Raw genomic sequence first — 26920 nt, forward strand, 5'->3', positions numbered from 1 at the left:
TCAGAGTGATGGCGACAAAATAAGCTTTAAGAAGATACTTTGAAAAGGATGGAGTGAATGGTTAGAATTTTTAAATAAAAAAAAAAAAACATTACTATAAAAGTTATATGATGCATTTGTACTTTTTTCCCCTCTTTTTTTTTTTTTTACCAGACTTGGAAAGATGCTGGACCTTTTCACCAGAACCATGTCTGACCACACAGATGTCTGCTTAACCCCCCCCCTCCAAGTGACTCTTTGGACCTTCCACAATAACTTTGCCTAAATTAAAATTCAAAACCACTGCATTACTCCCAAAGTGAAATTAAATGTCGCTGTAACTCAAATGATTCAATATTCCTGTTCTGACTTCTGTAGTACTTTCAGGCAACATTCATGAACGTATGCATAAATAAATATTTCCTCTTTATACACATCAAGCAGAACAAACTAATTCAGCTTCAGCTTTGTACTAGAACAGGTCCCCCCCCCATGTAAAAATTGATGGAAGTGTCCGTTGTTGTATTTGGTTTGCTCAGATCTCAGCAGGTCAAACCCTGCTGAAGAAGGGTTTGACCTTCTTCAGCAGGTCAAACCCTGAAGCAGCACCAACTCCAACCAGAGAGGGGAGGGAAGCAGCCTGGACCATGAGATAGTAAAATGAGAACATTGTGACTAAAATCCCTCTGGGTTTGGTCTTCAAAGTGTTCTGGTTCCGTCTTTGCTCGAGTCAAAAGGTAACCAGTTCATTTTCTCTTCTTCCTACAGCTGATATTCTAACTACATCTTCAAGGCAGATCAGAAAACCATGAATCTGTGGTTTAAATCTTTAGGTTTGACAACGCTGCCCTCTAGTGATCAATTCAGGAAGCTGAAACGGATCACTGACCAGACGAGTATCGGCTTTGTAAAGCCCACTTCTGTGCTCCTTTTAAATTGGTATCCACTTGGTTTGTCGATGCTTCTGAGTGGGTTATGGTTTTCAAAGGCGAGTTTTTTAATATATAAATTAGTAAAAACTTTAGATTTGGCCTTTATGTAAAGAAAATAACCCAGCATGTTTGAAGCATGTATGCCACGTTTAATACTGAAACAGGACGTAGAACAGTAAAGATGGTTGTTTCACAGCTCGTTTTCACATTTCAACTCTGACGACAAAGGCTGCTCACGAGTCCCCAGGAAACGAGGCGGTTGGTCCGATTGCCGCCTCATAATACTTTTGCTGCCACCACTTTCATTATTGAAGGATACTTCGGATGTTGGTGCAAACTAAAACAAATAAAATGAAATAAAGACACGTCTCGTCCCATTTTGAGACACACATGTAGTGTTTTACTCACCGGAAACAAACTATAAACCAGTCGAGTGTGGAGCATTTGTTTTCAGAAAAGGCAGCTGTTGTGGAAAACAAAAACATAAAAACAAAACCTTACTGGACAAATGTAAAAAAAAAAAAAAAAAAAAAAAACATTTTGTAGTTGATTGTAAAAATCTCTCTCAGATGAGTCGATTTTGGCCGTTTCCATGGTCGGGTTCAGGACCATGTGTGGTCCTGAACCAGACACACTGCGTCCCGTTGTTGCAGCGCCGTTGGCGCCGTGGCTTGGTCCCTGATGAGAGGAGCTGGAAGCGTCCGCCGACGGCGTCACCTGGTCACCGAGTGTCTGGACCCCGCCGAGTGCTTCCCCTTACGCTGGACGTTTGGCTGCGGCAGCCCCGCCTGCTGACCGAGCCGACCTTTGGCCTCAGGTTCAGAGTCGCTCAGCTCTAAGTCGGGGCAGTACCCGTCGCTGTCCTGGTGTGGCCGTCTGTTTTTGGCTTTGTGTTCTAGTACGGGTTTGGCCCACTGTTTCTCCTTGGCAGTGCTCTTTCGGGACAGTTTGTCCGAGACCCGCAGGTCCTCCGTCGTCCGTACCAAGTTGATGGTCGCCTCCTTGAAGGATCTGCCGAAACGCTCCATGGCAGACTTGCAGAAGCTACTTTTGTCCAGGTCCTCCTTGGAAACGCCCCGGGTGCCTTGCGTCTGGCGGGAGCCGTCCTTCTGAGCCGCTGCCTTGTCCAGGGCGCCGTTGCACTTCACCGCGCACGCTCGGTCCTGGTCCAGTTTGCCATTGCTGTTGGAAGAGTGAGCGTGGTGCACGATGTGCAGGGCCAGATGTTTGCCGGCGGGCTTGCCGGACGCCGGCCCGCCGCCGGAGGACGACAGGCGACCGTTGGGTCGGTCGTCTTTGCGGGCGTGCAGCTGGGGCTTCCCCTGGCCGAGCCCCTCCGCGGCGTGTTCGTTGACGTTCCCGCTGTTGTCCGGGCACAGTGGCCCGTTGCCCAGCTTGGAGCTGCGGTTTCCGTTTCCCAGACCGGAACCTTTGGGCATCTTCAGTTTCAGGGTGATCCTCGGAGGAGGCCGGAACAGCATGTTCTCCACCGGGAGGGAGGCAGGAAGACCTGCAGGGGGTAAAACAGGAAAACATGGTTTAGACTGTGAAACCAAGCGAGACCGTATGAAACCCGACCCAACAAGTTGGGCCACAGCGTCAGGAAGCAGTGTTTCTGACGGAGTGTCGGGAGTTCGCTCAGATTGCTAAACGAGGAGCGAGACTCTCGGCAGATACCACGAAGGCCGAAGGTATTTCAGCAAAACTGGTTGAAAAGCGAGAGAATCCTTGCTTTAAGATATTTATGCCGTCATGAAAAATGATATTTAAGGAAATGTTAGCAAGATTTTAACAACATTTCAACTGAAATAATGCTCTACAAGAGGTTTAATAGATTTTTTCCCCCTTCGTGTTAAAAATGCAATTTTTCCAGATTAAATTTTCTAAAGTTCTAGGTTTGTTTCAAGATATATATTTTTTTAAATAAACCTCTCTGTAAATATGTATTATATCAGTAAATATCAGTTATTAGTCATAACAGCAATGTTAATATCAGTCCAAATGTTTCTACCGATACATAAAAACAAAAAAAAGAAAAGCATGAAAGGAAAATTAATTAATTGTGATAGAACATAAGGTAGGAAGCAAGTAAGGAACGAAGGAAGGAAAGGATGTTTAGTAAATATACCAGAAAAGAAAATTTAAGAAATGCAAGGAAAAAAAAACAGGAGAGAGAACATACAGAAAAACAAAAAGATGGAAGTAAAGACACAATATTTAAATATTGTGTCTTTACTTCCATCCTTTTGTTTTAAAAGAATAAAATCTGGAAATACAAAAATTTTTTCCAAAATCCTCATTTTCTAATCTTATATGGCTCTAAAAAATACTGAAATTAAATTTCCTTCTTTTCCAGACAGTTTAGAAACCCTGAACATCCTCCTCCAAAGACGACAGTAATGCAAGATTTAGGTAGCAACCAACTCACTAAAAAAAAAGTTAAACTGTAAGTTATTGACCACAAATGCGCAGAAACCACACAGAGATATAAAAATAAGGAAATGCCTCTTGTCCTCACCAGTGGACATCTCCTGGTTGAGCAGCTTGACATGCAGATTGAACATTTGCTCCTGAGCTTTACTCTGCAGCAGCTTCAGCTTCTCCCGCCGGCTCACCATGTAGCAAAGATTCCTCACCTGCAGACAGGAACGAATGGAAGCCGGCATGAAGACCGTTAAACAGCAGAAAGTGAACTGCATGTAAAGAGTCGTTATCTAGCTGGAAAACAACATCAAGCATGTTTAATATGCATATATTATGTGTGTGGCGCAAAACGAGCTGAAGACTCCAAAAGAAACGTTGAATAAAAATCATGTCAGGTTATAGTAAAATGTCGCAACTTAAGAGTCTGCTAGACTGTCTGGTTTATAGAGAAGTGACTAAAACCACTACTGGGCAGAGGGAAATGTTTTGTTTTTTGCTAAAAATACACCGACTCAGCATTATGCACTGCTACACTGCAGTAAAAATGGAAGTGAAGAAGAACAAAAAGGAACCAAAAGCACCCACCCGCTCCAAATCCTGTCGCAAGTGCATGAACATGCGCATGCGCGTGTGGATGCTGTCCTCCTGCGGCTGCAGCACCAGGTTCTCCTCCTCCTCCTTAGGGGGCAGCAGAGGCTTGTTGAAGCTGGACTTCCTCTTCAGCTTCCAGTACTGGTAGATGAAGTCCAGCGGGCGCTCGGAGAGCCCCAGCTCCTGCGCCAGCTGGTCCAGCTGGATCAGCGTGTAGAACTCCTCCTCCAGCTCCTGCAGCCTCTGCGCGCGCTGGCCCACCTTGGCCGCCTCGCCGGGGGCTTTGGAGCGGCCCGGGCTGAGGCCGGTGTCGCCGGGCTTGCTGTGCTTCAGGCAGAACGACTTGAACTTGACTTCGTCGCCCTCGTCCAGGATGGTCTTCATCTCCAGGCTGTGCTCAAAGGCGCAGGTCACGTGGAACGGGATGGTGCAGTTCTTCACCGAACACTGCGAGCAAAGCCGAAATGTTAGCGGCGCGACGGTTTTCAGTGCTGATGTCATGTTGAGCAGTGATCAGGGCTGAAATGATTAACTGTAGTTGTCTAAATAATCGTCAATTTAGCAATCTTTTAATCGTTAGCTGACATACGCAGCTCTGGAAACAAAAATGGAGACACAAACTTAAAATGATCAGTCCGTCTGATTTCGCTTTTTATAGGTTCATGTTTGAGTAAAATGAACATTGTTTAATTTATGAACTACTGACAACATGTCTACGAAATTCCAAGCAAAATTGTTTTATTTATTTGCAGAAAATTAGAAATGGGTGAAATAACGAAAAAGATGCAGAGCTTTCAGACCTCAAATAATGCAAAGAAAACCAGTTCATGTTGATTTAGAAACAACAATACTGATGTTTTAACTCAGGAATAGTCAGAATATTTAGTAGTCATATTTGGTGGAATAAACAGGAGGTTTTCAATGGGGTTCAGTGCAGAGGGCTCTTTTTTTCCAGAGATATATATACACTCACAAAAAGACATTTGCTGAAAGAACACAATCAGAGCAGTAATTAAGCCAAAATTGTACAAAATATATACATATTTTGCATTTAAGATAAACAAAAAAAAAACAACCTGTAAATATTTCTTTCCAAAACTCCTCAAGTGGCAAAGTTTAAACTTCACCCGGTTCAAATCTTTTTATCTAAAAAAAACGTAAGTCACATTAAGTATTGATATTCGGCCAAGCAGAAACGGCTGAACTTTTCACATGCTGGATGTCAGAAGTATGTTGGGTTGTTTTGCGACATCTCCATCCTTCTCTACAAATGATCAAGCATTCACTAAATGAAAACTTGTGATTAGGCAATAAAATGTTCATTTTCTTATTCTAAAAAAATGTATTCAATCAAATGTGTCAATTTATCTGATTTAATCGTCAAAGATTCGACAGATTAATAACTAGAATATCGGTAACGGTTTATTTGACGGGGTGTCCACAAGACTGACATAAACATGACAACGTCTGTCATGAACACGAAGGAGTCTATGAATATTTATAGCTGTTGTCATGAAGTGTCATTTGGAAAATGATGACACTTCTAATGAAAATTTGCATTAAAAGTGTAATTAAAAGTGTCAGCTTAGAATTAGCTGGTAAATAATGACATTTTTATGCAAAGTTGCATTAAATCTTACATTAAAAGCAAATTAAAACAGTCAAATTTGCCTTAAAAGTAAACTGAGCCACACTCACCTGAATGCATGCCCCCGTCTTCAGTTTGCACAGACTGCAGATGAGCGACCAGCGGCTGGGCGGGATGTGGGACACTTTGGTGATGGGCTCCATTCGCTCCGGACAGGCGATGCTCACCTGGAGCGAGAGCCACCATTAATCAAATGCCTGCTGCAGGCAGATGTGCAGCTATCAGGGGGCACTGGTGTAAGGTCTCACACACACCTCAGGTATCCATAGGGCGCAGCTGACATGAGCCCATTTGGTGCCGGCGCGCGTGGCCTTCATGGCGCCGCCCTTCTTGGGGCACAGCAGGCACTGGGGGTCGATGCTGAGGACACACGTCCTGCAGAGCCAGTTTCCCACAGGCACTTTGACTATACCGTAGCAGGCCTGAGAAGGAGGCAGAGGCTTAGAACGGGATCCAATTACGGGATCATCGTGACGTGATGCACAGCCAGTTGAACACTGGAACCACGCTAGGGCTGCAATGATTTATCGGGTTAATTGTGATTAATCGATCATTGAAATAATCAACTAATTTAGTAATCTTTTAATCATCAGCTGAGGTATACAGACTCCAAAAAAAGGCCTTGTGTTGAAAGAACAGCAAAATCGATTAATCAAATTATCTATTTTGGAGATTTTTGGAAAATTTACTTGTTTTTTCCCCCCATCAAATCATTTCTGAGGTTTCCAGAGCGAAGTCACTGAAGAGCAACCATCCTGTTTGACAAGCAGGATGGAAAGCTTCGCTTTATTTGGTCGTTGAATTTGGCTCACAGAAGGAATTATTGAAAAATAAAAGACAGGTATTTTTTAAAGATATTTTTCTGTCATTTGTACATTTTTTAAGGACAAAATGTAAAACCAGATTAAAATCGGGAACTGAGCTTCTCTTGGTTATTTTCTACAAGACATTTGGATAATTTTAAAGTTTGGGTGTACGCCTATGTTGAAATTACAATTTCAATTAAAAACTGGAAAAAAAAAAAAACACACTGGAAATCAAATTTGATATATTATATAATATATATATATATATATATATATATATATTTTTTTTTTGAAAGTCATGTTGCTAGCACTAGGGAAAAACTACAAGAAACTATACAAGAAACATACGGTTTATACATTTTGCATTCAAGACAATAAACGTTTTTTATCCGTACTTTTGTTCTACCTAACGTTTCTCATCTTTTGCTTCTGTTAAGAAGAAAGTGCCAAATTCTTTTATCCGATTAATCAATTGTCAGATAGAATAATCGCTTACTAAAAAAGGTTTCTTGCAGATCTAAACAACACAAAACAAGATTTTTTTTTCTTTTTAAGGAGACTTTATCCTTCTAATACAGGTGTCTGTATTTCTTCACCTGGTGCACGCAGATGTTGCACTTGTCACAGAACACCATGTCGTTCCCTTCTTCGCTGTCCGGGGAGCGGCACACGTCACAAATCACATCCTCGTCGTACTCAATCCCCAGGCCTTCCACTGTCTCTATGGCGTGCTTCATGTTGTCATGGCACTGCCTCTCCAGGGCCTCCATGACTCGCTCCATCATCAGCTCGTCGATGGGCACCTCCCCTGAACGACGGATAGAAACCACCAACACTGATGAAAGGCACAGCGCAAATCTTTAAAATCAAACTGAATCGAGAATGAACCGATTCAATCCCGAGTATCGGATCGGGACGGTGGAACTTTTTGAGTGACTGTACTTTAGAACCTGCACAGTATTTTATTGATGCAGCAAATATTGATTTTCCATAACAAGGTAAGATTTTCTCTCCCTTCACCAGGGTTTCCCCCAGAAAACTTGCTAAGCCCCGTGGTCAGGGCGCCGAGGCGGTCCACCGTGTTTTTGTATTAAAAGATGTTAAGTAGACAATAAAAATAAAAATATCTCTGGGTAATAATATGTTATGGGAAAACATTGTCAGTGAACTGCTATATAAACCCACAACCAGTCTTAAAAACAACTAATCAATAAAAACAACTAATCAAAAAATACAATGAAAATGAATATCAATTATGTCCACTCCTGTTAAATTCAAATTAAGTCAGAGGCTCCATCAGGCCCCACAGAGCTTCAGGGGCCCCATAAATGCTAATATTTTAACATAGACCACAGATATATAAATGTAGCATTTGTTTATTGAGATTACCATTGCTGCTAAATTTGACAAAATGGTTTCAGCATATATAAATTAAAAGACTTTAAATTGTTTAACATTTATATGTAAGATTTTAAGGAGCTGGCAAGTTTACTTTGTAGAAGTTCAAAGAACAATACTCATAGTCAGATTGGTTTGTGCACAGCTACAATCTGATGCTGTATCTTTGAGTTTCAGCTCCGTTTGTTCACAAATACAAATTGGTAAACTGCAGTTATAATTTATTGCTTTTTAGGTTTGCCAGCTACTCCCCCTGTCCTAGGTTTTACTAAATCTAACACAGAAGGTGTTAGAGGTGCTGATGTTTTTAACAACAAAAAGTCATATTCTGCTCCCGGCCTCATACATCCTTGGACCGGCCCTGCATGATGTGGTAATCCGCTGCACTAAGCAGAGATGCGCAAAAAATGGGAGATTTAATTCAATGCTGCTAATGTGGCTTTAATAGCTCTTTCATTTCGTGTCTGTTGAGTTTTTAACAAGGGGACACAGAAACTATTTTGGTTGGTCGAGTTTCTGGACAAGTTTTTCAGATGTCCGGCATTAACTCTGTCTGACTAAGTGGGCAAAACATTTGATACGGTTTGGTGCTTAGTGTAACCGGAAAAATAATACTAGTAATAATAATAAAATAATATAAAATCAGCGTGATGCGTGACTGCGAGGAGAGCGCCTAAGCTCCTCACCGGGTTAAACCTGCACGATGAGTGATTAGCACTGGGTCGTTAACCACTAACGCACCGACCAACCGGGAACACAGACCTAAACTTTACAGGGAAGACAGGGCCAAACACTGGAGAGCGTGTTGAAATGTAAACGCCGCTTAATGTTTTGTTCACAAATATACATCATTCTCACTGCTCGCTCAAATCACCACTGAAAGCACGACTACAAGTTATTCCTGCGGTTCACGTAGAGCTGCGCAACCAGAGCTAACGCGGTGGGTTCAAACTCTTTACCTTAATCAATAACTCCTCATAACTAATCATAATTCCACACAGGGGGTTGATGGGTTGATGTAAATATCCATAGTGGTCAGCCTTTGTCCGGTTCGAGTGAAAGGAGGAGCGTGATCTGTGCTGAGATTAACTTTAGACATCCAGCTGCTGCAACGCGCAGAGGCCCAGCGGTGTGATTGGTCCGGATTTAAATGCATAAACTATAACATATCTTCTAGGAATAAATCTGCAAGGTCTGAAAGGTTTAGCCTGGTGGTGGCGCTAGTAAAGCATGGCGGGCCGCCAGGCCTATAATACACTGGGGGAAACCCTGCTTTACACAATGACGTTTACAGCTAACGAACGGTTGCATCTGTCTGTATCTGTGACGAGAACAGCTGAAACGCCAGTCATTAAATTTTATGACGTTCAAAGCAGAACAAATTTTTATGAAACAATTTTTTTTTTGTTCTCGCACAAACTGGAACTGTACCGACATACAAATTATCAGTCACACTGTTAGCCTAGCTTCACAGCAAATCTACTTCACAATAAAATATTAGCAGCAGCCAAACGCAAATTTATTGAAAACCTTAACTGGACGTGTTGAGCCACAACAAACATAACAGAGTTAACTTGTACTGGAATGTCAAAGTTATGCAGCAGAAAATCTGATTGGCACAAAATGTCTGCTGCTCTCACTTCAAACCAAGAGATGAATGCAAAATTAACATTTACTGCATTTAGAAGCTACTGAAGATTCAAAGAATATTGTTAATTTATTTTCCAATCAGTAAACATCTTAATGTAGGTGGCTGATCAGCTTTTTTTTTTTTGTGAAAATGTAAAACTTTTCAATCGTTTTAAAGACCATCTTAAAAAGTAAAGATACAATGGTTCCATGTGAATTTAAAGGAGACATTTTCACATTTTACATTACTTCATAATATTTATTATGAAGTAAATGAATAAATCTAAAATGCAAAGTGGATGGGCCAACAGATAAGTGGGCTACAATGAATGGACAAAAACAACTTTAAAAATAATTAAAAAGTGTGGAAATTTATAAGAAATGACTTACCTCGGCAGTCTGGGGGCATAAACCAAAAGAGCCAACATTTCTAGATTTTCTTACCCATGTGACTCAGCTCACTGTTGAGCGCGTGCAGCCAGTACAGGTCCATGTCGTCCAGGTCGTAGCGGCACATGGCCTCCGCCAGCTCCTTGATGTTGACGTATCCGGGTTCAGTCGCTTCCTGGCCCGAACACTGGATGTACTTCCTCTGGTGGGTGTAAAGCACTTCCTTGGACTTCTCTGCGGTGACTCTGAACAGGAGAGAAGCGAGGAAAACCCTTTCAGTGCCGAGCGGAGAGCTGAGCGCTCAGACGGGACGCGGCGTACCTCATGGACGGCTCGGGGATGGTGTCCGGACTGGCCAGCACCTGGACGCCCTTCTCCCACTCCTGCTTCCAGCTGTCCGCCAGCAGGTAGTAGTCCTCCGGCGACACGTGGTGGGAATCGGGGATCTTCATGGCACTGATCAGGTCTTTTCTGAACACCTGGAGGAGAGAAAGACAAAGTCTAGTGCGAGTCCTGATGTTTCTTATTGTCCTGATGTTTCTTACTTCAGCAGGTTTTTTCGGGTCCGAGGCCGGGGTTCCAGATTTACTCTCATATTTGTTGGAGGAGCAGAAAGAGGTTGAAGGACCTAAAATGAAAAAGGGACGAGCGAGTGTCGATTACAGAGAAGAGAAACACAAAGGAAGTCCAGGTTTTTGTGTCAGCAGGCGTCTCAGACAGGCGGGACTCACTCTCGTTGTCGGAACTGTCGCTGCTGCTGGACGACCTGAGACGTTTCATCCTGTAACGTCCTGCAGGAGCAACAAGGCGGCTTTTAAAACCATCAGTCGGGACTCTAATTTTAGCAATCAATAAATTTTTTTTTTAAGATTTTATTTTTGGGGGTAAAAAGAAAAAACAAATTCAGATTTTTTTTTTTTCACCTGAGCACTTGTTGAGTTTCCAGAGTGATGAGAAGTGCCATCTTGTTTTACAACTTCTATTTATTAAAAATTTTCATTCAAGTCAACTCACGGAAGAAGAAAAAAAAAAAAAGATACTTTTGTACTTTTGTCATTTGTAATTTTCCAAAGAAAAGAAGTGAGGGGAGAAAAATATAATGAAAATCTATTAAAATTGAGCTTCTTGGTTATTTTCTGTTTGAAAAAGTGGAATATTGGGGTGCACACTATTAGCGAAATTCTGATAACAGAAAAATTTTAAATGTATAAATTTAAAAAAACTGCTGAATTTATTTATTTTCTGTCATTTGTCTTTTTTTTTTCCAAAAAAGTAAATAAAAAAAGGCTGAAAAACTGGAAATCAAATTTGGAAAAAAAAAAAATCTAAAAATGTATTTTTAAGGCTAGAATTGGTTGACAGAGAGGATGATGGGTACTCACCATAAACATCAGACTGCAAAGCATGCCAGTGGAGTCTTCTGATAACTAACCTCTTTGTTTCATATCTGCAGGAGGGAAGACGCAAGTCAACTTTGTGTTTTACGATAATATGTATGCTCCTGCTAAACTTTAAATACATAAATAAATAAAGTGTACATGCGTTATTAAGATTTTATGTGACAAACCAACACAAAGTTAAGCATCACTGCTGTACAAGTCAACAGAAGAGGACGCAAATAAAACTCTAATGATTGTCACAGTAAACGGCGGTTGAATGTCGCACCTTTAAAAATATCTCTATTTGAAAAAAAAAATGAAAACCATCAATCACATCTGTCCACCTTACTACTATATTAAACTCTGCGTTGGTCTGCAACATAAAAATACGTCGTGGTTGTTATGGTAACACATCAAACTTCAAGAGGCTCGAACACTTCAGGAAGGCACTGTTTTCCGTTTAGACTACGGCTGGAGAGCCAGGTGAGCTGCAGAACAAAACGTTTCCAGTGAACGGTTGAAATAAAATGAGTCAGACTTCCTTCACTCTGGTTACGTTTCAGCAGAATCGAAGCCAAACAGAAGAAAAAAATATATATAAAAAATAAAGCCAACATCAGCAGAATCGAAGCCAAACAGAAGAAAAAAATATATATAAAAAATAAAGCCAACAGCGTGTGTTTTTAGACCGGGTGGATGACTCATTAAAAGTCCTCAAAAAGCTCACAGGCGAGGAGTAACCTCCTGTACAGTAAGCTGTTTCAACAGACAGGACATGCCTCACATTCCCCATGATTACAGGACGGCAGCAGGAGGAGGAAGACGCATCAAACTAGTTCCTCTTTTCACAGAGAACGGAGGAAATCTGCCCGGGCTTCCGACTGATTTCATTCACACGTTTTTCCCACAGCGAAGCTCCTCGTTTGCCCTCAAACTCTGGATTTAATCAACTCAAAATTCAATTTTAGTTATTTACAACTTTGTCTGAGCTAAAAATCTGACTTTTGTGCTTAACCTCGGTGAATTTCAGTGACCCACTCACTGAGAAGGGTAGAAGTGGGGGATTTCTAGGTGACTTCGCCATGCTGGAGTGGAAACTAACAAAACAGTTGTAATGGGTTGAGAAAGGTTTTGCAAGCACATCTTTTTCTGTTTGTTTTTAATGTTGCATAAATGATAAAAAAAAATTTTTAAGGATGAGAAGTTTTATTAATGTAGCATTTTTTCAGCAACAACGCAGTTCAGAGTGCTTGTTGCTGAAAACGGATGAAATGTACGGTTGAGTGTAAATGTACAGCATGCACATATTTTCATAGACTGTGAATTTCTTTTCTTTATTTTGTGAAGTTACAACAATAATGTGTCACATCAAAGAGAACAATACAAATTGGTGCGTAATTATGAAGTAAAACGATATCAGACTTCCAAACCGCTTCTGAAAACCAAGAGGTGTCGTTTTCTCCAATATCGTGTTTTTAATAGAAAAGGAATTAGAAGAAAGCTACTGGCTAATAAAGTCCTGTTAGCAGTTTGGTACAAACCACACAGGCAAAATGGTAAACAACTGGAAGAAGGTGTTCTCTACTGAACTTCATGGAATACATTTAAACCGGTAGGCGTACACAACAGGTAAACATGGTGGTTCCAGCTCCATGTTTACCTGGACAGGTGGTACTACATATGGGGTGGCCCTGGAAGAAAACAGCTTAAACATTGCCTCTATTCATCCAATCAGATCAAGTTTGAGCTATTATCCAGAGAATAATGGGCAAATGTTTCAGTTTGTAGACCAACACTGCAGGCGAACGCATAACTCACCAGAATTGCTGCTGTAAATATCTATAAGTGGTTCAATACCTTTTGAATTACTCTTCTGCTTCACAATTGTGGGCTACTTGGTGATGTTCCGTAGCATAAAAATCCCAACTAAACCCACTGAAGTAAAGTATTTGCTCAGTAGGCCTGAAAACAAATGCAAGCCACACTTTCCAGATTTTTATTTGGAGTCATAAATGGAAAAATTGTGCATTGTTGGCATATTCAAGGGGACTGAATACTTTTGGAAGGAACTATGAATGTTGGTTTATAGAATGTCTACCTGCTACTCTTTAAGTAGAGTCACTTGGGTTGAGAATACAATGATTAAAGGGGTTTCCTCTGGATTTACTCATTTCCACCGACATAAATGTAACGTGTGGCTGTTGTATTGAGCTAAACGTCAAGCTGGCAGATTTATGTTGTGGTTTCCATTACTAAAAAGAAGAACTAAACGGAGTTGTTGGCGCCAAACACTCCCATCTACAGGCCTACACCAGGCTGCCTTGTAGGCTATCAAGTCAAACATGGCGCCACCTTCCTACAAAGATGTCACTTCCTACAGACATTAAGGCAAGTATTTACACAGCTCAAGTTGCTTAAATGCTCTGCGAAGATAATTACAAGTTTCTAAAGAGAGACTCCTCCATAGAGGAGGTAGTATTTGCGAAGCAAAAGCGCAGAAATGGCCTCGGTATAGCGTGAAAGGAGCAGGCCCCGTGGCCTGAATAAACCATCCAGGGTAAATCCTGGCACCCTGAACACACGAGCATATTGTTCACATTCCTCCCATCTTACCTTCCGTCCACGGCCTTTCTCCGCTTTGCTCCCTTCAAACACACGGTCACACGGACCGAACATACATACAGTTATGAAAATATGGACTGTGGTCCTAATATTAAATTAAATGTAAGCTTTTTGTACCCCACCACAGTGGGAATCTCCAGGCTGCAGTATGTCCACCACCAACACGGCACAACAGCTCTATTGTACCGCCCGTAGCGACGGGTCCTAAAGCCCGCTGCTTTTCCTCCGCCCTGGGTGCGCTCAATTTTGCACTCCGGCGCTTGCTGCTATGGATAAACGCAAACACTTAACCTTATTGGGTGAATAGCCATTACAAGTAAATAATCGCCTAGACAAAAATAATTTAATCTATGGATTTTAATATGAATCTGGCATTTCATAAAGGTCATAGTTACATACTTTCTAGAAATAAAAATCCATATACAGATACAAATAAATTGACAAATTTCACATGGCATGTTTTTATGGGTGTTCATAGAAGTGACTATAAAAACAGATAAATCAGAAATGATGATTAAAAAAAAACAGGTGACATATAATGATTTATATGCTGTTCTTTTTTTGTTGTTTTTTTATATCGCACTGGGTGAAGTGAAGTCTGTAAACAAGGTCATCAGTTTATAATGAGACGTATGATTCATGTCAGTGGAATACATGTGAATTACGGAGGATTTGTTTTTGTCCACGAGCAAAAACTCCAACTCATAAACTCATCATCCAGAAGAGAGAGAGTAAACCAATTTAGTTGGACTAATAGTAAATAATTAATCAACAATAGTGAATCAACTAGTGTGCTTGCAGTTTCAGTCTCTTTAAATTGACCTTTAGAGGCTCTGAACAAAAAAAGAAGACAAATTCACAAAGAGGAAGAAGAGCATTTCCCTTTTAACGAGCGTCTATTTTTTTTTTTACCACATTTGTTATCAGGCTGAGTAACTATGCAAATATTTCTTTAGACATTCCTTTTTTCAACCTTTAAAGTTGTGAAGAAGAAACAGAAATTTTCTTTCAGTCATCTTACAAAATAACATTTTACAAAATACATATTCATATATAGTTGATAATTTTTTTTCTATACAAAAAAGTCCAGTAATGCATATAAAAAATAGATATGTAAAAAAAAAAACAACAAGTTGCCTACTTTAAAAATCCAGCCTCTCTTCTGTGTTTATGTGTTGGCGAAAACAGATATGGTAACTTAAAATCAACTTTTCACAACCTGGTTTGGGCCTAACCTAAACCTAACCTAAACATGGTCATCACCTATACAGCACATTTTTATATACACATTTTGAACAGAGAAAAATCCAGTATTTAAACCACAAAACACACATAATTCTAAGAGAAACAATATGGTTGAACTCGTGTTACCTCCCACCCTCATTTGCTCTCCTTTATCCTACAAATCAGAAAAAGTAACATTTTAAATAAAAAAAGCACATCTATAGAAACAGCTACATTCACAAAAGATAAAAGCAGAGTTGCAAAATACATTCACAGAAACATAAATAATCACAGCACTCTTAGGAACTAACATTCGAGTGGTTTGCAGCCTTTTCTTCCCTCGGCATTAAAAAAACAAAACAAAAAAATTGAATAACTTTTTCATGTGATTGTGAAAACTGACTCATTCGATCCAAGGCAACATCAAACGGTGCGCAGAATTTTCCACTCCCGTCTTTCACCCCGTAAAAAGGAATCTCAATCAGCTCAGGCAGCTTGTTTAACGGCCGACTTATTTACAAACCCATCTGCATGTCGGCAAAGTTGAAGAAGCTGTCGACATCTCGGGTTGACGTATTTTTATTGTCTGAAACAAAAATCTGAAGGGAAAAAAAAAAGAACATAAGTGAACCTACGTGTTTGAGCGTTTAAAGGAGAAAAACGCTCCAAAAATGGAAAAAAAAAAAAGAAAAAAAAAAAGAAGTAAAAATGCCTACCTTAGTGCCACTAAAAACCTCGCTGGCGATGGTCTTGCATGCTTCCACTGCTCCATCACCGTTCAGCTCCAGGGCAGTGACCGGGCCTTGAGTGGTGAGACAGAAAAATTCAGAGTCAGGACATCCACACCCGTGATCCCAGTGTGGGGACTCGGACCGTTCCCAATCGCTTTAACATTCCGCTCACGTTTTTCAACCAGGAAACAGCAAAGCGCTTCCCCATGGAAGCAGAGGTTTCATATTGAGGATTCTGGGGGACTTATGCAACATTTACCACATCCACACACACAAAACAAATGTATTCAAATGAGATCATGACAGAAAAAAAGACCTGTGGGCCAGACCTGGCCCATAATAACATTTTTATGTGGTCCTCAAGATTCCAGAGGGCTTCATAAATAGAACTTATAGATGACGGTTGTGTGCTTAAATATTAATTCAGTAAAACCAAATAAGTTATTTGTATACTGCCAAACTCTAATGTAGAAAGATGTTAAAATATTATTTCATTTCCATACTCATCGAATGCAGGCATTATGACAGCATTAGGACTGTTGTAGATGAGAAAAAAGGAGGTAAATTTTTGCAAAAAAAAAAAAAAAAACCTGTCTAATTTTTAGATTAATCTAATTTTTTTTCTAAATAAATAAATAAATAATCTGATCATCTCAAAATTTCTTAGATTTCCTTACAAATTTTCAACTCAGCTTAAAAATCTTCATGTATTTTTCTAGAGAATTTTCTGAAATTTGGACAAAATGCTAGTTTACTGGCTTCCATCTACAATGGCCCTAACACACCACTGTAAAACACAGCTAAAATACCTAACCGATTGTCAATAGATAGTTTTATTAATACGTTTCAGCACAGCTGTCCCTTTAGGGACACTCATAATCTTGCCGTGGCCCGAAACAAAAATGAGTTTGACACCCCTGACCTACAGTGTCTTGCAAAAGTATTCGTCCCTACATTTTCTACTGTAACCTGCTTTAACTGGCTCTTATGTGACAGACAAACACTACAAAGTACATATTAGTGTAAAAGAAACAAAAATGTGTTTATATTTTGTTACTTTCATTCCAATTCCAGCTTCCAGTATTTTTAATACACTACAGTGCTAAAAGTTTCACCTTCACACACACACGCACACACACACACACACACACACACACACACACACACACACACACACACACACACACACACACACACACGACATTGAGAGGTAATTGTAGTCTGAGAGGTAATTGTAGTCTTAACATGATATCAGCTCACTATTTGCAGCTATTGGAGCTTCAACTCTTCCAGGAAGGCTTTCCATGAGTGTGTTAATTGGATTTTTTTTTTAAATCAAGGTCCCGAAAGCCCATTTGTGAGATCGGACACTGATGTTGGACAAGAAGGCCTGGCTCACAGTCTTTTGCAGGCATCAACAGGTTTTATTCCTGGATTGCCCTGCATTTAGCTTCATTCAGAGCATGATGCTGCCACCACCCAGTCTATTCAGATGGATGTTATATTTAAGTGGAAAAGTCTCTCATCTATTCTCCACACACAATGTTTTGCATATAGGACAGGAAGTTTAGTTTTTGTTTCATTTGGCCAGTGGACAATCTTCCATGTAACTGTGGAACTGACGACGTCCCGTTCGCCGTCAGTTCCAACATGACTGACGGCGAACAGGACTTCTACATAGGTTTATCTTACCAAAAATGATTAGGATGTATTCTTCTCATTTTCAGATGATCGGTATGAAACCAAAAAGAGATATTGATGTTGCTGCTTTTAAAGTAAGAAAATGGGGAAAACCTCAAGGGGCACGACAACTTTTGCAGGGCTACTGTATTTTTATTCTTCCTCTGTCCATAATCACGAGAAAATGAAATAAAGTTACGTTTCTGTTTGTATTTGAAGACATCGGAACAACACAGAACAGGAATTCAAAGAATTGCAGACATGCCTTGTTGTATTTCACATGGATCTTCGGTATAATGCGGGCACGCACAAGTGCACACATATGAGAACCTTTCTATGATTACACCAGGCGTTACAAATGCACTAAATAGCTGCTAGAATTATGAAACAACTTCCTCAAATGACTGGGAGATATTAAGCTGAATTACAGTTCAGTTGAGGAATTAAGATGAAGTAAAATGAACGTACCCTTGTTGATCCACTCCACAAGGTCATCTGCGCTGTTCTGAAACACACGCCTTGCATCCTCAGGCTTCATAGAGACCTCCTTAGTCTGGACAAGCACAAATCCTTTAGAAGTGGCCTGTGCGAGAAGAGAAGAGAAGAGAAGAGAAGAGAAGAGAAGAGAAGAGAAGAGAAGAGAAGAGAAGAGAAGAGAAGAGAAGAGAAGAGAAGAAAAGAGAAGAAAAGAGAAGAAAAGAGAAGAAAAGAGAAGAGAAGTGAGTCCACGACAGCTAAAAGTGAGTCATGAAGCCTCTTAAAGATTCCTCATTAAAAGATGTGCCTTGCTGGAAGAAGTTTTATCCTTCCTCGCATGAGAATCCGGTCTTATGCTTGTGCGGTGATGAACTTTCTTTTAAAGTGACACCAAACATCTCTGGAATGTTTACACAGACAAACTTCCACTGTAGCCTGGTGGCTGGCATTTGTAAAAAAAAAAAAAAAAAAAAAAAAACCAAGAAACAAAAACTGCCATGGAGACAGAAATGTAAACCAAAGAAAGCTACAAAACAAAAAGGTGCAATAATCTGTGGATTGAAAATCTCAATCTGGATACAATCTCAACTAATATCCAAACATTACTCCACAGTTTTTTCACAATTAATTCGACTAATCGAATTCATGATGATTAATCCAATATGGAAATAATCGACAACTAATTTAGTAATTGATTAATCGAACATATAGACTCAAAAAAAGACAACTTTCTGAAAAAACAACACAGTCAGAGCAGGAATTAAGCCAAACTGTACAAAATACATAAACATTTTGCATTTAAAATGAAAAACCTTCTTTGTCTGTAAATATGTTTTACCCCAAATTCCTCACCTGGTTCAAAGTCTGTAAAAAAAAGAATCTCCTTTTAAGGACATTTTGCTATTAATTTATTAATAGAAAAAATAAACAGGTTATTATGCATCCTTGGCTACAAATGATCAAACACACACTAGGCATTTTAGGCAATAACATTTTTACTTTTTTTTATCCAAAAAGTAATTTAATTATTTGCTTACTTGTATCTTTTAATGCATTTGTAACATTGTGTAGTAAAGGCTCAAGCAGTTAAATGAAAAAGCTGCAGAATTTGCCAATTTGTTTTATCATATTAATTGTCAGAATAATAGACAGAATCAAGCATTTCTGGATGTCTCAATCAGGACCATGGAGGTCCTTCTGTTTCATGCTTTTCTAGGCTGTGTTAGCAATAGGAACAATGATTAATTCATTAAAAAAAGAAGCATCTGACGTAAGCTCTGACAACATTAGCACCACCCTTTCACCCATTACCCACAAAGACTTTCTCTTTCTACACACTTTCCAAAACGACAGGGTTCGAACAAAAAGCACCTTTTCTCCCACCAACACTCACCTCATCGATCAGTTTCCGGGCATTTGCAGTGGTGTAGTCCCCGGCAAAGAAAACGAAGAGGCAGGACTCCTCGCTGTCTTTCCGCCTGCCTCCCTTCGTTAAAGGCACGATGCTCCGGTCGGTCTCAGTAGAGATCCGGACGGACTTGAAATCGGACTCCGGGTCGGGCGCTGGCACAAAGTCCGCCACCTTTGCGTCTTCCGGCAGCAGGCTCCAGTTGTTCTCCCCAGACACGGGCGTGAAGTCGTGGATGTTGCTCCAGTTGTTGTTGAATATGCTCAGCCCAGCATCCTTGAAGTGGAAGGCCAGCTCCGGGTAGTAGTACTGGAAGCAGCCGAACTTCATTCCCGTGGAGGACTCGATGATGGGCTGGGTGGCGCAGCACAGGAAGACGTCCATCTTTTTACAGTCCCTCGCGCGAAACTGTTGGCAGGCCACCACGCACTTGATGTCTTTGCAGTCCCTGAAGAACACGCTGCCCTTCACGGGCCCGAAGACGATGCGGCAGTTGACACAGTCGTCGATGCTGATGGTCGCCGAGTGGTCCAAGACGAAGATGTTGCAGTTCACGCAGTCTTGGATGACAAACGGCTTGCCATTCAGCGTCCCAGGCAGCCGGCCCACGGTGACGTCTTTGAGTCCAGTCAGAGTGTAATCCTTGGGGTCAACCTGTGCAGAAACACATATCTTTGGAATAAAACATTTAAATACACGCCAAACATGGAGAAGCAGCATTCAGCTTCTATGCACCACAAATCCAACATGTTTAGAGTGTTCCTTGATTCACTGGAACATTGACCAACCCTACAATACCCCACTCTGCTCTCATAGACTAGCCAGCAGTAATTAGCAAACCCTGGTGGAACTGCAGTTCTGCTGAGCTCCTTATATGAGCTACTTTTCAGTGCAACACTAGTAAAAACATTGTAACATTATAAAAGAGTTAATGGAGGAGTCAAAACTCTTAAGCTATTTTTGATATATAAAATCTATTTTTATAACAGCTGGAGTTAACAGTTATTTGATTGTGCTATAAAATGGCATCACGTGCCAAACAAATGAATAATGTTGCCCCTTTAAGTAACCTGCATCACAACTTTGATTATAATCACAGCTACATTTGGAGTACATTTATTTTTTGCAACAAAAAATAAATAGTATTTCAGTATCCTAAGTAATTAGGTGCGATTCCACCTAATTACTTGAAAGGTGTCTCATTATGCTCTTTTAGGCCTGAATCATAATGCAGTCGGTGGGGTGACCCTTTTATTACACCTTCAACAAGCAGCGAGTCTAAAGGGAAGTTCATCTACTGCCAAGCCAGCAACATAAGGCTGGGTTCTGTTGTGTAGTACTGTAATCCCATAATGAGATAAGGCTGGCGACATGGGAGCATTTAGAAAAAGGTGGGCGACATCTTGAACATTTAAGAAAAAATAGTGACAAATTCAGGAAATCGGCGTGTATTTCCTACCGTTTTTAATCGGACGACCTGGATGTTCATTTGTTTTATGCTTTTTTATTTTGTCACAATAATTTTAGTTCAGAGTAACAGTTTGTACTGCATTTGTTAATCATTTGTGCTCTTCAAATTTTTACACCAACCCAAAAGTCTAACCTTTTTCCCCTGTCTATAGTAAATGTGTAGCTAGCTGCACCATTAACAAACAATAACTACCTGGAAGTTGACGCAACACACCAGATAACAGCTGAACATCAAGATGATTTATATATACCTACCTACTTTACATTGCGTTTGTTTAGTGCTATTCTACTTGGATTTGTACCGTCCAGTCGCCTCACCTTTTCCCTCTTGTCCCAGCTGTACTGCTTCGGAGCCTCGTCGGTGTTGTTGCCAAGGGGAACCGAATTACCTGCAGAATCAGGACTCGTCGTTGTCGGCGTGAGGTTCTCCTTCTCCACCGACTTTCTTTTGGATTTCTTCGAGAAGAAGCATCCCATGTTGCCTTTTCAGCAGCGACCAGATATCACGACTCCGTCAGCCTGGAAGACAAACCCACGATAAAATGTGAGGCGCGACCGTACCTACGTGAGCTTCAGTTGACAGGGTTTTTTTTTTCCTCCCCCCCTTTTTTTTAGCTTCCTGTTTCGCAGCTTCGTTTTCCAACCTGGTGGTACTTGTAACAGCCAATGACAGAGCCAAACAGCGTGACGTATGTACGTAGGAGTGGTGAATAGCCGTGAAACATTCACGTACTAGAACTGCAAATACGATTTCCGTAAGAACAACATATCTGAACTTTCATTTGAAGCGTCGTGTGTGTAAGATGGGAATACACTCCTAATGCGTTTTAAAAGCAAGCCATAATTTTATGCCCAAACACTGCATATTTTATTCACAAAAACGATGCAGTTTATCAGATTATGAAACATACATTTCCTTTTACTTTATTTCTTTTATTTTGCGTTTGAAAAATGCAGTTTTAAACCGCATGCTACTTTTTGTTTTGAATGCATCAGTTGCATAAAAAATTTTAACAAATTGAAGCAAACCACAATACCTGTTTTTTCAGATGTTATTTTAACTGACTACCCTGAACGCATCACCAGTTCCACACCAGGCACTCTCCGAGTGATTCCTTTGCTTAAAACACATTGAACCGTAACAGAAAGATCAGATGACTCTCAGTTTACCTCTAATGTACTGATAGTCGAAATTACGTATTCGCTAATAGTTGTTTGGCGTTTTTATACATGCTGACCTGGTTCTTATGAGGATGTTCTGAAACTGGATTTAAATATACACATGTACAACAAACCCCAAACACCACGTAACCGTCTGACAACCACATGTCAGATTAGCGTCCTACTTTAACTGCTAGGCTATTCTAATAATAGGTAATCCCTATCACAACTATATTCATCCTGTCTTTTCAGTACTTTCTGTTTTTCCCCTATAGCCACAACGACATATGCAAAATTGAAACACAAAATAGGCACCATAGCAATACTCTCCAGCAGACCAGAGAGATCTGTTAGTGAAAGGCTGATGTTTTCTGCTAGGATCAGCCTGAAAAAACAGGGCCAGCTTGACCCTGTGGTGATATTGCTGAAGGTCATACCTGCTTTCGAGCTGCCAACCTGTTTGACGTGGAGGGCACGAAGGTTAGACCTCTGTCTAATATGCCCAGTTGGGCCTCGGAGCACTCCAACCTAGAAGGCAGGTTAAGAAGAGTCTCACCCCTGCCCAGCACCTTCCGGTTCACGGGTCTCCTAGTTTTTTGGCACCCTGTGCCAGAATGACTGCTGCGGTCGCCGGGGTCCAGTGCACGCTGTCTTTCTTCATGGAGAAGCCCTCAGGGAGTGCTGCGATGACCTGGGCGGGACCTAGTAAAAGAGTTAAGGTGCCTCATCATAGCCTGCTCCTGGTGGCTCAGAAAAGGCCTAAAGTTGACCTCCGACATGAGGATCTGGGAGTCGGGGAACCTGGCAGAAGCGACTTGCAGAGTTGCCTTGAGCTCCGCGATAGACGTCACCTTTGCCCTCTGACTTTTGTTATTGAGGCCAAAGGACAGGATCAGATGCTCTGCCGAGCTCTGGATGGCAGCCGTCTGCAGGAGTGTCTCCGGCCAATAAATGTATCCTATTATACATGTATATAATGTAAACAGCTCTATCAGAGATTCAATAAGTTTATAGAAGGTGTGTGAATGATCTAATGATCGGACTCCTGATTGCTGCCAGTCCACATTGTTAGCAGAACTAGAGGGCCCCAAAACCAAATTTCGCCTAGGGCCTCATGGAGGCTTGGGCCTGCCCTGGGTCTGAACGCACAGTGCCTCATAAATTCTTCCTCGTCGCTTCTGCAGAGAAATCTGCGCTGGTTCATCGGTCAGTTGGATCTGTTTGATCCAAACCAATCAACTGAATATTATTACATATGTGAGAGTTTCGTCAATTTGTCCTGTCATAAACTCTTGGAGGCGCCAACAAGTTAAATTCTGCTAAAATGCACCATCTGCTGAAAAAAAGTTGTACTGCATTCACTTTAGAAAGAGCGAAGTATTGTGGGTAATCCTCAGAGCCATGAGGATCACTGACGAAATCAGAGAGGGTGTCTCTGCAATGTGATAAATATTTATTCATTTTATAAAATGTATATGTGATTCTTTTTTTCATATTATTGAAAGATGTTTAATCCAGGTCATGCTACTAGTTCTGCTATTATATTGTTTTTGTCTTGTTTTAGAAGTGTTAGTCAGGGGTGAAAGTAGGCGGGTACGGTAGGGTACTGTGTACCCCTAAAAGATTTAGCGGGGGTACGCAGTACCTGTAAGAGGTGAGCGGCTGTCTGCTGTAAAGAATCAATGAGTTCACTGTGCAGCCGTGAGTTCACCCACTAATCAGCCGTGACTGATTAGTTTTTCAAGAACAATCTAAAGCACGACTTAAATCAGTTAATGAAGTATTCATTAACTGTGCTTTACCAAATCTCTTTATTGTTGTAGCAGATGGTTAATCAGACTGAGCTTTACACACAGAGTTTTATACGAATATATGGTTAATTTATGTTCTTGCATTGTTCCAAAATGCAAGTTTATATAAACTAAAATATAAAAATGGCATCCAGTAAATAAAAGGTAGTATTTTATTTTATTTTCAGAACATTTTAATTACTTGCTTTACCCTCTTTGAAAAGGATAAGAAGGGTGGTCATATTTTATTTTATTTCTTTAGCTCGCTTCCACTGGATGCAGGATTGCTGCTTGTTTCTTATTCTGAAGACTGGAATTTTGATTGTGGAGTCCTTTTTTACATCACGTCCTTTTATTTTCTTCTTTATTTTATAACTCAGTTTTTCTGACATGAAGCTTGGTTCAGCTTTTATTCTCACTTCTGAGCCAAGAGCTGGAATTGTTCTACCAGATGGAAACTACAAACTTGTCCACCAGTTTTACCCAGAATGTACTGTAGTTAGCTGATTGCTTCTCTGAAAGCTGAGTGCTCTCTTTAAAACTCCCCTTTTTCACGGAGCTCTTTTAATTTTTTATTTTCAGACTCCTGTTGCTGATATGAAACGTCATTCAGCTTTTAACTTCACTTCTGAGCTTCTGCCGACAGCTGGAACCAGGGGCGTCGCCAGGAATTTTGGATCCCCTGGCAAAATATTAGATTGGGCCCCCCTGCGCAGCTGCTGTTACAATTTTTTGAGGTTTTTTTTACCCATAAATTTTTTTTTTTACAATTTTAAAGGCTTGCAACTTGCTTTCTTTGGTTTAATTCTGATACTAACACAATATTTACTGCTCGTGAATTTTACATGCAACAGTCCGCATACAGTATGCAAGTATAGGTTGCTTAATTTTTTTCTATTAGATTACTGAAATATCTCTCCCCACGAGCAATAGTCAAAAACAATTAGCAAAATACATATAAAGCAATACAGACTTCTCAAAAAATGCTATGTAGTTGCATTTTATTCAAGCTGCAGTACATAACTTTAACAGAAACATGTTTTCTCCATATTTGTTAAAGCTGTTCCCATGTCGTGACAGTTTGTTATAAGACAGATAATCATTATAACAATCAATATGCTCCACCTCCTTCCTGAACTACTATTGCTATCTAAAGTAATGCATCGTTCTGATCAAAAACAACCAATCAGAACCAGTAGGAGGGTCTTAGTGTTGTTAATCAACTTCATTCACTCACTGCTAAATGTGCTAAGGGTGGAGAACCAACTTAGAATTTCAGGGAAATCGTTTATCTGCCGTCATTGGCAGCTATGCTAACATTCTTCTATGAAACATGCCTCGCTCATAACGCAGTGGCCGACTCAAGTTCAAATTCATACAATTAACATTTGGGTTTAGAGTCCACATCTTGTAATGAAGAGAGCTTCATTACTGGGACTGTTTTTACTTAAGTCAATGTATAGCACTTTAAAAGCACTTTTTGCACTTTATTAACAAGCACTTTATTTAGCACTGCACTTTAAGCAGAGATTTGCACATAAATAACAATTTGCACACGAGAAGTTTTAATTGTATTCATTGAGTATTTTAGTAATTAGCATGTAGCCTTTTGTTCTGGACTCTGCCCAGCTGCTCCTCATTGACAAGTGAGGTGGTTACCTGTGAAGGGAGGATAATTGTTACTCAGAGCAATGAGCTACTGGTGGGTCAAACTGAGCAAATGTTTGTGCATAATCTGTTAGGTAGTGATGGGTCCAGCAACACCGACGCGCCGGCGCATGCATCAAGCCCATAAACCAACACCCGTGTCGGTCCGCGTATAACTACTCCGGGGGTCCAGACACCATTCCGGGAGAGTGGGGGCAGGAAATTGTTTAAGATAAAATATAAAATATTTATAAAAAGTAAATTTAAATGTTTATATTTAGTAAAATGTATTTTATTTAAATAGGTGGAGATTTGTTAAGTGAGATCCCCCTGTGAATTGGAGGTGGTTGGGTCCGTCACACCTGAGACTATTTAAGCCTGCAGTTTTACCTGTGAAATGAGTTGTGTGTTGATGCTGTGAGAAGAATAAACCCACTGCTGTTTCCACCTGACTCTGCCTCAAGTAGTCTTCCTCACTGTAAAATCCAACGCCTTGTTGCACATCTTCTCGGCATCACACGTGGGTATTCCAGAGTGAAGAGTGTAATGCAAGAAACATGAAAATAGAAACATTTGGGATGAATTAACCTGTAGCTCTGAATTCCCCGCCCTTTGCACACATGCTCTAAGAGTGGCCTATTTCTATTATCGACTCACTGATGAAATACAAACATATTGAAGTGAAAGGTGTTTTGCAAAAGAATTCCTACCCTTTTGTCTGTTTCACGTTTTCCTCACGTGACAACCACAAACAGGTATCTCGGTTGAGATTTTAAGTGACAGACCAAAACAACAGTAGTGCATCACAGGTAAATGGAAGACAATTTCACAGTATTGTGCAAAAATCTAATAGTTTTGCAGCTGTAAAGTAGAGAATGAAATATCTGCCCATTTTTCCTTGGAAAGCAGGTCAGTCTTTGTTGGACTGGATACGTCTGGACTTTAACTAGGCTCTTTAATTTCATATGTATATGTTTTAGGTTGTTTTCCCGCTGGAAGGGAAACCTCTGACTCATTCTCAAGCCTCTTAAAGTTTTTCTTCTGATATGTATTTAGCTACACACACTTGCAAATGCACTACTTTGTGTTGGTTTATCTTATAAAAACCTTATATAAGAACTTTTGGTTTTAGAAATATATCTGGTTTAACAGTAAAAAAAAAAATGAAGGAAACTGATTTTTTTTAATGACCACTAGGGTTCAGTGCAATAACAGCTTAAAGCCTTAACTAGCCCTGAAGCCTCACTCATCCTGACTCAAAAGCCACATTTTTCCTGTATGTTAACACCACTTCTTTGTTTAAAAAGATCAGCAACTGCATAAGGCCCAAATGGTGACACGAGACTTCTGTCGTACATTCACCAGATACCGCTCCAACTTCTCCGCCCAGTGATAACTTTATTTTTACAGGTTTTATGAGGCGATTTGGATTTTCTTTTCCAGGTTATTTTTCAACAAAATTCAAAATACAGCAATCACCCTTTAAAATAGTTTACATTCCTTCAGTTACTTAAAGCTGTGTGACCTTTCATAC

At 40.3% G+C, this 26920-nt stretch overlaps 2 protein-coding genes across 2 annotated transcripts; both read right to left on the minus strand.

The window, feature by feature from the left end:
- Positions 1-1039: 1039 nt before the first annotated feature.
- jade3 (jade family PHD finger 3) lies at positions 1040-14002 on the minus strand. The gene is made up of 12 exons (XM_008407616.2): positions 13790-14002; positions 11180-11244; positions 10529-10588; positions 10343-10425; positions 10119-10276; positions 9852-10042; positions 6977-7188; positions 5829-5996; positions 5625-5741; positions 3921-4373; positions 3430-3547; positions 1040-2421 (listed from the first exon to the last, which is right to left on the minus strand). The coding sequence occupies exons 3-12, from the start codon at positions 10575-10577 to the stop codon at positions 1625-1627; spliced, it is 2346 nt and encodes a 781-aa protein (XP_008405838.1). The 5' UTR covers positions 10578-10588; positions 11180-11244; positions 13790-14002; the 3' UTR covers positions 1040-1624.
- A 135-nt stretch (positions 14003-14137) lies between these two features.
- rp2 (RP2 activator of ARL3 GTPase) lies at positions 14138-21416 on the minus strand. The gene is made up of 5 exons (XM_008407617.3): positions 21107-21416; positions 19304-19972; positions 17902-18016; positions 15739-15824; positions 14138-15621 (listed from the first exon to the last, which is right to left on the minus strand). Exons 1-5 carry the CDS (start codon positions 21263-21265, stop codon positions 15538-15540), a joined length of 1113 nt encoding a protein of 370 aa, XP_008405839.1. The 5' UTR covers positions 21266-21416; the 3' UTR covers positions 14138-15537.
- Between the last annotated feature and the right edge of the window lie 5504 nt (positions 21417-26920).

Source organism: Poecilia reticulata, chromosome 4, assembly GCF_904066995.2.
Source record: "Poecilia reticulata chromosome 4, P_reticulata-male-v2, whole genome shotgun sequence".
In the NCBI taxonomy this organism is placed as follows: Eukaryota; Metazoa; Chordata; class Actinopteri; order Cyprinodontiformes; family Poeciliidae; genus Poecilia; species Poecilia reticulata.